Here is a 12,333-nt window from a genome sequence, read left to right as displayed (position 1 = left end):
AGGATCTCAGCAGTGATTCATTTCATACTTTCTACATTTCTGTTTAAATAACTAAGACACAAACAAAAGACAATACGGCTAATTGTTTTGAAGGCAGCAGACTTATAAATAAATAAAACGCCCATCATTTAGTATCAGGCTGTACATACCGCAGCCCTGATGAGACAAGTGCACCTCACTGCAGCTGCCCTCCTTTCCCTCCACACCTCCTACAATTTTTTATCCTGTTTGTAATTTCACTGTAATATCCTCAGGGCAGCAACCACTCCACATTTACACATGAATTAGAACAACACCTCGCACAATAGCATACCAGTCCTGATTGGACCTAGACTGCTCCTGGGAATGCTGCTGGAAATGCTACTATAAAAAGAGCTCATAAATGTATAGAGTACAATACATTAACACACGCACACTCACACATACATACACACACCTTTTATCACAGTTAACATCACTGGATTGTTAACTCTTTCTTCTTCCAATAAAACTCTGGATGGTTTCACATATTTCTAAGCTCTAAGATGGCTCTGGGATGTGTAACTAAGATCCAGCACACCTTCACCAGCATACTCTGTGGAGTAAGGCTTTTAGTATGTATATTTGTATTTGCTATTTAATAAAATTACAGAAATGTTACAGAGTCATGTTATAGATGTCGAGGCACAAGCTTGAATCTTGCTTATGATTTACATGGAAGATGATCTGATGATGATGTGGAGATGTCAAGAGATGAGTGAACAAAGGAACCCACATCAGAGTCAGCCACGTCATCCCTGTGCACCCATCACAGATGTACTGTCTTAAACTGAGTAGCCCAAATTTCCTCCTAATTTTCCTCCTTCCTTGGGAAAGTATTTTGATCTAGAAGTTAATATTTTAATATATTCTGGGATTTGAATTTTTGCATACAATAAACTGGTTATTTTATGGCACTTCACATTTAAACAACTCCAATACATAATTTTAACTTAGTCTGGTATTCAGTAATTTTATTTTTAATTGAAAATATAATAAACACAAAGATTTGAAAATCTTTATCAAAATAGTTCCATTTTTCCAAACAATCCTGACACATTAATTATTTTGTAGGATTTTTTCCCTGACGGACTATGAATGGCCAATGTGGTTTACAAACAGCAAAAAGAAAAGGAAAAGATCAGATGTAGGTATGGTGGCAAATCAACAAATTACTTGAGTACATGCAAATATTCAGGCAGCTGAGCCTTCGTTAAGGTCAAGTTCCATATTGCAGTCATTCATTCCAATATTTAAAACCTAGAAAAAATGTAAGAAGTAGCCAAAATGTAAAATATATTAAAAAAATAATAATTAAACAGTCACTTTGCCAGGCCTGCATTGTACGTTTGCATAGTATCAGAAGTTCACCGTAAAAATTGACTATACTGTATACCATTGTTAGCACTCATATTAATCGCTCTCTCTCTGAAAAAAGTACGAATGACCTTTTGTTGTCTATTAGTTGATGGATCTCTTATTTAGTGGACTGCAAATTCCACACAATCAAATTCTGTGGAAAATCCAAGATGATGATTTCTTTTTCCCTGGCTCCTTACATTCAATCCAAATTTTGTCTGTGACATAAATATAAAGAGTTTCTGTCTCATGGAAACACAACCCTCCTTGGATGTTCTCAGTCCAAGCACTTCAGCTTCTCTATGAGCTTCCTACAACTCTTATTTCTTTTGCCCAGAGCACCTACAGCTCTAACCAAAGCAAACTTTACCTACACTTACAACTCTGGAGGAAAGATCATTCAGGAATGATTTTACTTCTACAAAGTTAGAGAGTGTGGTCTATATAGAATAGGCTATTGACAACCCTGCACACACTCAATCATAGTCAGATATGTGACAACTCCAACTAAATCCTATTAAGGAATAATACAAATGACCAAGCTTAAAGAATACAGTTAGCTCCTAATTAAACAGCCCATAAATCTATTCAGAACTTGCAGAATTTATCACCAGAATAGGAATCTCAAGATCTTTCAGAGAGTCTCATTTTAACAAACCTGTTGTCCACTGAACCAACAACTCTGTTGCTTACAGACAAGAACTTTTACCAACTTAAGTACTATTAAAAGATGATTATGCACTGAGCTTTCCTAAAATTGTATAACATTTGCATGGTATAACACATACTCTTACTAGTTCACTGCAGTCTGATTCAAAGTGCTATAAATATGTTTGCCCTTTCTGCTAAGCCCGCCTAAGGGATTAGCAACCCCCCAAAAGTTCAGTTGAATATTAACTGCATTAACTTTGCAGACTGTAACATACTGTTACACTCAAACAGCCTACGGTGCAGTATGGATGACTTGCTTAATAAAAAATGTTTTCATGCAAAGCCCTATTGCCAGAAAAAAAAGAATTTGCTCTGTAAAAGGGGGTGACCTCTTCCATTTAACTTCATAGAGCAAACAAATAAAAGGGAGATCTTTACAGGGATGTCCAGAAAAATGCTTATCATTTCGTCTGTCAAACCAGATGGACTTCCCTTGGCAACACAGTGCCAGCTTCACTCTAGGTTAAAAATTAAGTCAGTTCACCATGAAAAAACCCTGTGAAATACAGTAATAAAATGTCATCTACTGTAGTAGTGTGAAGTTAAAAACTGGAAAAGAAGTATGACTGTTTGCTTACTTATTTTGTTAAGTAAGTAGTGCTTTATGTGCCAACTCTCATAAAAAACACATGCACCAGAAGACTTTCCAGCACAAAGTTATATAGCAGTGAAGAGAAAAAAAACAAAGAGGAAATTTTTAAAACTTGGAAGTAGGACAGTTGATAGGAGTGTAAAAGGGAGCTGTTTTGATAGTTAATGCTAAAAGTCAAGGAAGAGTGGGTTCTTATACCTCCTAAGTAAAAGGCTCCCAGGCAGAGGGTAACAGGCAGCATGCGATCAAAAGATAAAGAAAGGGAAGGCGAAAGAGGAAAATGGCTGCGGCAAGTTTCTGAACATTATAAGGTATAAAGTTGGACCAGTAGAGTTGCCTGAAGCATGTAACAGACTGTTAAAATATTTTTAAAGATTAAAAACCCCCTCCTTCATTATAATAGCAGTAATACAAAAATGTAAAACATGTCTATTTTCTGCTGAAAATACTAATTGCATAATACATTTTCTTTTTTTTCATAAAAAAAACCAGATGAAACAAACCTTCTCTATGTTGCTGCGGGAACATGCAACAACTCTTTAAAAGATCTTGATATCGAACACTGCAATGAAACCTTTCTCATCCAATCTTCAAGGATCACATATGTATCATTTTTTAAAAATGCAATCTCTCATAATAAAGAGGGTGTATTAAGAAAGTAAATAAAAACTTTAATAAGAAACCATATTTCTCCATAATGCTGTATGCTTAATTTGCTTCTGCCATTCACCGTCCCCATTACGTTGTCTAGAAATGGAGAGCAGTTGATGGTAGTTACACAAGAACTTAAACTGCAGAGCGCGTCAAACCACAACACTAAATTGGAATTAAAGCTTTACAGGAAAAGGTAAATGTTGCACTGACTGAAATCACCTCCCTGCCTTACACACACACACAGGCACACACATACACTGCACACCTGCTACCGCCAGCCAGATGGGACTGAATTCTCTTGAAACAGGTCTTGGATTTTTAAGCTCAGCTTGAGTTCAATTGGATTTCAAGACATCAAAATATAATACCATTTCACATTTAAAAAATTGCATTGGTGTCCAGGAACTCCTAGTTTCAGTGTTGTTTGCACAATTAGTTATGTATTAAAGAGGGATTATTGCCTCAAATGTTAACATACTAATATTAATGTTACTAATACAAATAAATAAAATGCAGCTTTGCAACAGCATTTAATTTAATTGCATACGCTCACTTAATGCATTAAAAACACAAACAAGCTGATTTTACATCAGCATGTTAAATGAGACTGGGAATTTAGCTAATCCACAGTGACCAGTAGTGCTTTTTTAAAAGTCCATAAAGGCAATTTAGCAGCCCAAACTCACTTAAACATTGTAGGAACTGGCCCTTAATGCACAGGTATCATAAAATATTAACACATGGTAAGAAAAACCTGGGAAGCATTATATTCCTAGAGAATTTGTTATGCTTGCATAATATAACATTTATCATCAATAAAATTTCTTCAGCTAAGAGACCTCTAGCATGTTCTTCAGAAGGAGATCTCTCTATACTCCAGCAGCACAGCTCCACCGAATCCCAGTTTCCTGCACTTCAGTAGGCTGGTCACAACTGGTAAAGTTGCATTTTTAATTGGGACTGGCCTTCAAACAACTCTTTCTTCATCTTTTCCATTGCTCTTGAAACCAATTTGAGACTTGCAGGGGGTTAACAAGTCACCAGCCAGCAGCAAGACATTCTCTGCAAGGACTGTGGGCATCTGGAAGCTGCTGCCGGTGGTGTTCCGCCAGAGCCGTGTCTGGTAAATGCCAAGGCACAGAAATGTGAGTACTGCTTGCTTGGCCAGCCTTGGACTGACCTTTAATCGTAACAGGGAACAGGAGTTTTGTTAGTGAACACAGAGTTCTGCTCTACACATTTTTTAAATTGATTATTTTATTGATGTAAAGTGCCCGGATGCCCTCATGACAGTCACTAATATAGATTTTGAAAATAAAATTAATTAAGGGCCAGTCTGGACCACCTTTACTGTCATCATGTAGTACCCTTTTCTACAAGTAACAATGCTATCAACCAGCAAGCACAAGTATAGTGTTCGCAGAGTATTTCATTACATCTCAAAACACTGACTATGGAGGTCAAGATCACCATCACCTATCCATGTGCATACACACACACACACATTCACTCTTCATTCCTACCTTCCAAAAGGGGAACCGAAGCACAGAAAACTTAACCGACAAAAGTCCGTGCCGGAGTGCCAGCTGTTCCGCACCAGGCTGCGTCCCTTCGGACCACGGCGAGAGCATGATATGGTGTGAGCCTGAGCAGGAGCAGAGCAGCCTGGCATGCAGGCTAATCTGAATTACACTCATCCAGCCCTTGAAATGGTTCCTCATTAGCTGCGGGTTAATGGAGTCCCAATGAGTAGTGTTATTTTCATCCCCTGCCTACTGAACACAAAATTCATTTGCAAATATCCTGTAAAATACTGCAAAGCAAGCCAAAGAGATATGACAACATAAGAGGCATACTATTTATGGAATGCACTTACCGTCATTTAGAAAAGGAAGCTGACATGAGCAACAGCCTAAATTTAGCAATACATTTAGTTTTTATTCACTAGTCACAATGACAACATTTTAGAAGGCTACCACACACCTTATGCACCGAATGGTTCCACTGAAATCAAGACAGACTTTGATCTGAAAGGAATTCAGGATCAGCTCCTTAATGAATACAACACTGAGTTAAATTAAGGCAATCACCATCTTGACTTTCTATTCCAAGTAGATATAAAATTACATTGATTGCAGGAAATGGTGACATTCAAACAATATTGCAATGGCCAAAGCCTGAAAGTTAAATTCATTGTCAAGTTAATCTAGGCTTTCAGAGGGCACCATTTGATTTGAGGGAAAAAAGCACCTACAAACCACATATTTTCAATTAATAGTTTAAATGGCACATAAGAAAGGAAAAACACAGGCCAATATGCCATATATATGTAGATACTCTGTGCGTGTGTATATAAATATATATAAAACTACATACACACACAGGTGGGTGCATGCACATGGTTTTGGGTTTTTTTAAGGCAGGCTGTACTACAAAGGCCAAATTTGAGATCCAGAAAGATGCAATGTATGTCAGAACAGCCTGAGAATGCTTTTATCCATGTTATCTTTAATTCAAAAGTAATTCCAAACCAACAGTGTGCAAAGTTAAACCTAGTTTCTCTTGAAAACTCAGAAAAAGAATTAATTTGAACCCTTACCTTTGGCACCTTAAAGACTTTTGGCCATGACTTACCTGTATAAATAGAAAGAACTAATTTACTACAGAAATGCCCATGGGCAAACATGTTCTGGCTAATGAAGTGTTCAGCTTTTGCATGATTAACCAGCTGGTGGGGGTGGTATAAAAATCACAGGGCATAAAATAATAGGAAAAATTGATTAGCAGCTCTCCTCTAAAGCACTCTACTAAAAATTCCTTATTTTTGCTCAGCAATTTGGAAAGGGACTGTACAGAAGGATACACTCAAATGACTTACCAAGGCGCCAGGCAGAGACTACAGCAGGCACTCACTCCTCCAAGACCTGCATCACAGGAAGGTTCAAGTGAAAAGCAAGACATCAGCCAGCCTCATGGCTGGATTACTTATACAACAGGTCGGGCCACTAGTCATAAAGGTAATTTTCTACTATATTGCGAAAGACATTATATAAAGTTAAAAACTATGACTAGGCTTTGAGTCAGTTCAGTTTCTTCCCCAGTGTTCTACTCTTGAGCACCTTAGCTGGCTACATCTTCTCCTGTGAGCCAATTTAAGGAATGCCTCCATACAAGCCAAGGTATTTGTAGACTACTCAGAAAGAATGCACACATACACACATTTAGGTGATGCTACGTAACGAAGATGGGGTTTGCGCTCACTAGTGACAAAAAACCCTTGATCGTGCCATCCTGTAAGAGGGGTATTACCAAGTCACATGCTGTGCCCTCGAAATAGGACATAATTAGTATACAAATACTTGGCTGACAGGTCACAGAAATAAATTTACCATTAACTGGCCCCTAAACCAAGGCAGGTTATCCTGAAGCAGTTTCATTTCATACACATTTGCTTTAGGTCCCTTCAGTTGGGGTACAAATGGCATGGAACAGTTTCTTCAAGAAGGAAAAGCACATATTTTTATGGCACAGGATTACTTCAGAAATATCAAACAGCTCTCATTTAAAGCATATGCACTAATAATAAGAAACTGCAAAAACTTAAGCTAGACATAATTTGCAATAGGCCATAGATAGAGACAATCCATGTTTTACACTTATTTATGGACTTGTACAAACTGGTTTATAGCTTTGGGCTATGGAAGAAGCAGGCAAAGGACTGTATCTCAGGGCTTTGCAATGCATTCCAGCCCTGGAGATGTAGCCATAGCTTCGATGCTAGGACTTCATGGGCAGAGAACCTACATTCACTGCCTTTGGCAATATACAAGCAGTCACCTTACATCCATGGTTTCTAACTGCAACCAGATAATGCCTCCCGGAGATTCTGTTCTCCATGATATATCAAATATCTTCATACGCCCTGCAAGCTGGATAAGAATTCAATTCTTAAATCATGCTGGTATACCCTGCATGCTGTGGCTCAAACTATTCAATCATACCATGGGATTCTTTTCAAGGAGAATCAATTTTACCTAAAGTGAGGGTCACTGTGCAAAGCATGAAAGCAGTATTCTAAAGCCCTTTTTCCTTCTTTCCAGGACTCTTAATTAACGGTTTCTGAGGAAGACAATAGCCCTTTAAATACACCAAAAGAAGTGATATTTCCAAGTTTTTCCCAACAGGAGCCAGGCAGATCATCCTGAGAACAGATCGTTTCACACATATACTGTACACTCCAGTTCACCCAAAGATTCACACCAAAGAACCGGTCAGGCTTACACAGATTAGATACACAAATGTTCCATAGAGGACTTCCATTCCTATCACATGCATCTGAGAAAGCTTATCAGTAACTTCATGGTCAGTTGAGACTTTTGACATCAAAGAGGTTTTTGCATGTTTTTGAGGCTTTGCTGTGTAGATGGATCTTTCCACACTTACATAGTTCTTGATTTTGAGCCTCCTCTAACCTTTTGAAAACATTTCTACACATTAACACTTAGCAAAGTGGGCACAGAGCTGACATAAGCAAACAAAAATAGAGGAAAACTGATAACGCTGGCATGAAGCAACATTTCCCTCAGTACATCAGTTAGGAAAGTGCTATCTCCATACAGAATTCATAATAATATAGGAGCTTCTAGTTAAGTGAGAAGTAGTATTAAGTTCCACTTGAGTCTAACTTCTATAGTCATATTTGAATCATGAGCAATTTCTAAAATGTCAGGTATTTCTAATGCTGATCAGCTGGGGGCCTTACAACACTGGAGCTTGTAAAGTCTGTTTGAAGCTATTTTCAAAGATGTTTATAGCCTAATGTTGTTGCAACACAATTTATTAATTGCAGCCCTACTTGCTAATAACTTATGCTATGGAATATAGCAGCTAAGTAACATCATAATTTTGGCCAGTATACTTATTTAAAAAATAAATTATAAGAAAAAAGGTCTATTTGCTGTAGAAAGTGAATGCTTGTTAAAATCGTGTTGCCTCAAAGCAATTCAGAAATAGTTACAAGGCACAACTACTTTACAGATGGAAAAAAACTTAGTTATTCAGACCTGTACCTGGTACACCAAAAGCTTTTTTTAATTATGTTTGTTTACTGACAAGCAATTGCTTTGGAAGAGGCCCTCAGTGAATATATTCTGTGTGCTCTGCAGAGGGGTCAAGTACAAGATGCAGGCTGTGGACTATAGGTTTAAATTCAAAGAATATGCATACACAAAGGTATTTAATTGCCTAATTTCACTTATATCAACTCTCAGTGAAACTGTTAGAGAGTAAGCACCTCTGAGAACACGGTCCTTTGATATTAACATGGATACTCATCTGCATCCGGGTCCATGCTTTTTTGGACAACAAAATAAAAAAACATATTGCTCTGTGGCCTCCTTATCCTCTTACGTATGGGAGTTTCTCAGAGGCTGACCATTTTTCCCAGTAGAGGACACAATAGCCAGAGTGCTCTAATTAACCAGAGTTTTTCATACTAATTAGTAGCAACAAGAGCATAAAGCAATCAATAGGACACCTTATGCCACTACTACTTAAGTCTGCTCTGACTACCTCCGGTTCAGCCTTACCCTTGAAGCATATTTGGAGGGTTCTTCCTGCCATTCTCCTATGCAGCATCAATTTTTAGCAAGGAAAATCTTTCCTACTATACTAGAAATTGATAAGCAACATTGTTAACCTACGTAAGGCAGCTAAAAATCAGGTGTAAAGAACATATTGAGGAGTCAAAGGATTTTATTTATAAAGTATTTTGATTACATCTAACATGATTCTATACTTGACCAATGAGTAACATAGTATGATATTCATCCTATTGTAAACATACAGACTTGAGTAACCCACGTGTCCCACTCAAACTTGAGGGGAACCATGCTATGTTGCTTCACTGTATGTTCAGTAATTTACTTCTAACTTTGTATAAAAAAACAACTGAACAACTCAACAATTTATTCCAAAGTAATTTAAAACTCTTTCTGAATAACTTCTGAAGGACAGCTGGCAAGAAAGTAGTATACTTGAAGAAGAGAAAAACACAGAAAACCCATAAACCATATTCTCCTATTGAGAGACCAACCTGCTAAAATTAGTTACTGGAATTTCTCCTTTGGGTGCCAGTTTGAGCCTTGTTCCAAATGACCACTAACTAACAATCCTCCTGACTTTGAAATAATCCACAATGAGTCTCTAGGACCTGTTTGCTTACTACGTGCATGCACCGCTCTTGCAAAATATTGCATATCTGTAACCTCCTTTTAAAAATGCACTTCTTTTCTAGTATCCTAAAACTAAGTGTACAAACACAAAGAACGCAGATGCCCTCTCAACCTCCACTGGAAGTGACAAGCGAGTCCTTCTAAAATTGCAGGCACATGCTGTCAAGTGCAGGTGTTTGTAAACAAGTTTGAAAATGTTTCTAATTATAAAACATAAGAGCTAAAATTAGAAGTCCAATCCACTAGCTTTAAAAAAAGAACTTCCAAAAGGGTTGATCTAAATGAGAGCAACCAGTGATGTTCAATTTAGTTGCAAGAGCAGAATTTCTGTGCAGAGTGGCACATTGCTCTTCATCAAACTTTACGCTATGAGTTACAGTACATTTCTTAAAAAAAGAAATTATTTGATAAGAATTTTAATTTGCTCTTAAACTATGATACTGTATATTTGAAAGTATAATCTAAAAATATCCTATTCACAGGTCACCCGCGTTTCATATGATTAAAAAGAATTAAAAAGAAAAAAGGTTCCCAAAACTTCTGAATCTGCCTTGGCTGTCAACATCAAAGTTTATCTTTTATGGGGAACTTCCCACAGTGACCTTCTGAGAATTAAAATCAAACTCTGATTGAAGGACCCTTACTCTTTTGGTTGGTGTTCTTCCTGATAACCTCACCTACTGCAACGCTTGGCTTACCCTGCGCTGGCACAAGCTGCCAAGGGACGAAACTGGGGAGGGCAAGTGCCGTTCCAGAGCTCTGGCTGTTGCAGATCTCAAGACGCTGTCACTGAACTGCTGGTGTCTCAGTCTTGCTTTCACCACTCTGGTGTGGAGGTCAGAAATTTAGCTCTAATGAGCCACATACTCTGACTAGCACCTCAGACAGAGGTTGGAGGGAGGCTATTCCTGCCATTCTTGTACACCCTAAATTGAGTTTATGATGAAATAGTGCAGGAAAAATTGTGAACCTTACCTCTGTGGAATGTCTGGGAGAAAGCAGAGCTTTTAACAGAGTCAAAGGGAGATGGCTCTCTTTTTAGGGGAGGAAAAAAGGTTTATATTGGAATCTCTTTATTTTCTCATTATTTCTTAAGGGAAATGTAACAGCAAATTTGAGCATGTCAGAATAACTTTGGCTGACTACAAGTGAGCAACTATTAAATAATTTCAGAGATGCTTGACTATGGCACCACTTCAAGCAAGGGGTAGTCTCCTGCTGCATTGTCCTGAGAAAGCTGGAACAGGGAACGGATTGAACAGTGAGGATCTGTTCCTGGAATGAGGTGGCACTCACCCAGCTCAGCAGACACCCCTCTACTCCACACCTACAGCACAGGCAGGGACCATGAGTGGTAGAGGAGCCTGAGCTCCTTGACTCCTCTACAGCCAGTCTCTTCCTCTAGCAGGATGTTATATGACAGAGGAAGAACCCAAACCCTCAAAAAGCAGGACAGAAAGTAAGTTAATAGTGTTCCATTGCACTGAAGTAGCTAACTCATGTACTATCCACTACCTATCCCTTCCTTTTTCTTACTTTCCTTCTCTTTTTAGTATTCACTGTGTAAAAATAATAGCAGTTTCCACATTTTTTTCCTGGACAGCATTTTGGAACTCACTGCCTTCAACAAACATGACCTTACTAGTTTAGTGTCTATCTTGTAGCTAGCAAGTGTGGTGCTGCATCAGGATGAGAATACAAATGTGCTTTCAAACTGGAAGCTTTGCAAGTGGTGCTTCTTTTGCTGCAAGCCATGGGCATAACCTGGAATTGCTTATCACTTCACCCAAAACAGGGGTTTTTTTTGTGTACTACTTATGCAAGTAAGAGATGGAGAAGCCCAGCTCTCCACCTTGATGAAAGGACCACAGTAAGCGGGAGCAGAGTGAGGGTGCATGTCACCTGCTTCGGACAGCTGCTGGTGGTTGCTTCCCCTCTTTTTCTTGGTTTGGGTACCTCGTCCTCTCCTTTCCTAGCTGGTGCAGTGAGAGCTCCCCCTCCTGTTCCAGTCTAACCAATGTTAGACCTTGTCCTGCTGGAAACATGGCCTGAGTGGAGAGCAGGTTCAAAGGCAGCCTCTGTGAGCGAGGTTTCCAGCTAGAAACTGGCACCAAAATGAATTCCCCGAGGGGAAATACTATAATCTTCGAAATAAAACCTATGCAAATGGTTTGTATACATACTCTGACACATATATACTACATATATTGTGTATTTACATATATATGTACACACATACATAGCATTGCAAATCTTTAATGCTACTAATCTCATAGCAATTTTAATTCTAAGTAAGTATAAAAATTTTTAGTATCTACAAATCCATCTAACTTCTAAAGCATCTAAATTTCTACATGTGCCTGTACTGTGTTCAGCTGGAAAAACACATTTTTTCCTTAATGAATACATATTCAAGCTGTGTTCACAAGTTTAAAAAAAAATACACAGGCTTTTCACTAGGTATATAAATATTTGAATTAGTAATATGTATGTATTCAGGAGATTCTGCATCAAAGTCTAAATCAGATAGGGCAATTAACCCATTACAGTTTTTCTAAGATATTAGACAAAAGAAAATACATTTAGGAAATGCTTAATCAGACTTAAATTAAGCATTTGAGTGCTAAAATAATCTCAGACAACCATTTATTTCTAATATTTTCTGCATGCTCAAAGTGAAAGCATGAAGAGCAGCACAATTGCATGTATCTTCCACCAAAAATAGCTGAAAAATACGATAGAAGAGTGCCTGCTGGGTTGGTTATA

The 12,333-nt window shown here is 38.1% G+C and overlaps 1 protein-coding gene across 10 annotated transcripts in view; it reads right to left on the bottom strand.

Annotated features, from left to right (window-relative positions):
- The window catches only part of ESRRG (estrogen related receptor gamma), a 402,243-nt gene that overhangs the window by 344,525 nt on the left and 45,385 nt on the right, over positions 1–12,333 (bottom strand). The window contains exon 1 of one of the 10 annotated variants that reach the window (XM_069852771.1): positions 4,858–5,010. The exons of the other annotated variants lie outside the window; for them this stretch is intronic. Coding sequence (XP_069708872.1) covers positions 4,858–5,006 — 149 coding nt within the window. The 5' untranslated portion in view covers positions 5,007–5,010. Of the gene's footprint in view, positions 1–4,857; positions 5,011–12,333 lie in introns of those variants that run through there. 10 annotated transcript variants of the gene reach the window in all.

The sequence above is a fragment of the Phaenicophaeus curvirostris genome, chromosome 2 (assembly GCF_032191515.1).
Source record: "Phaenicophaeus curvirostris isolate KB17595 chromosome 2, BPBGC_Pcur_1.0, whole genome shotgun sequence".
In the NCBI taxonomy this organism is placed as follows: Eukaryota; Metazoa; Chordata; class Aves; order Cuculiformes; family Cuculidae; genus Phaenicophaeus; species Phaenicophaeus curvirostris.
This window is presented reverse-complemented; position numbering and strand designations above follow the sequence as displayed.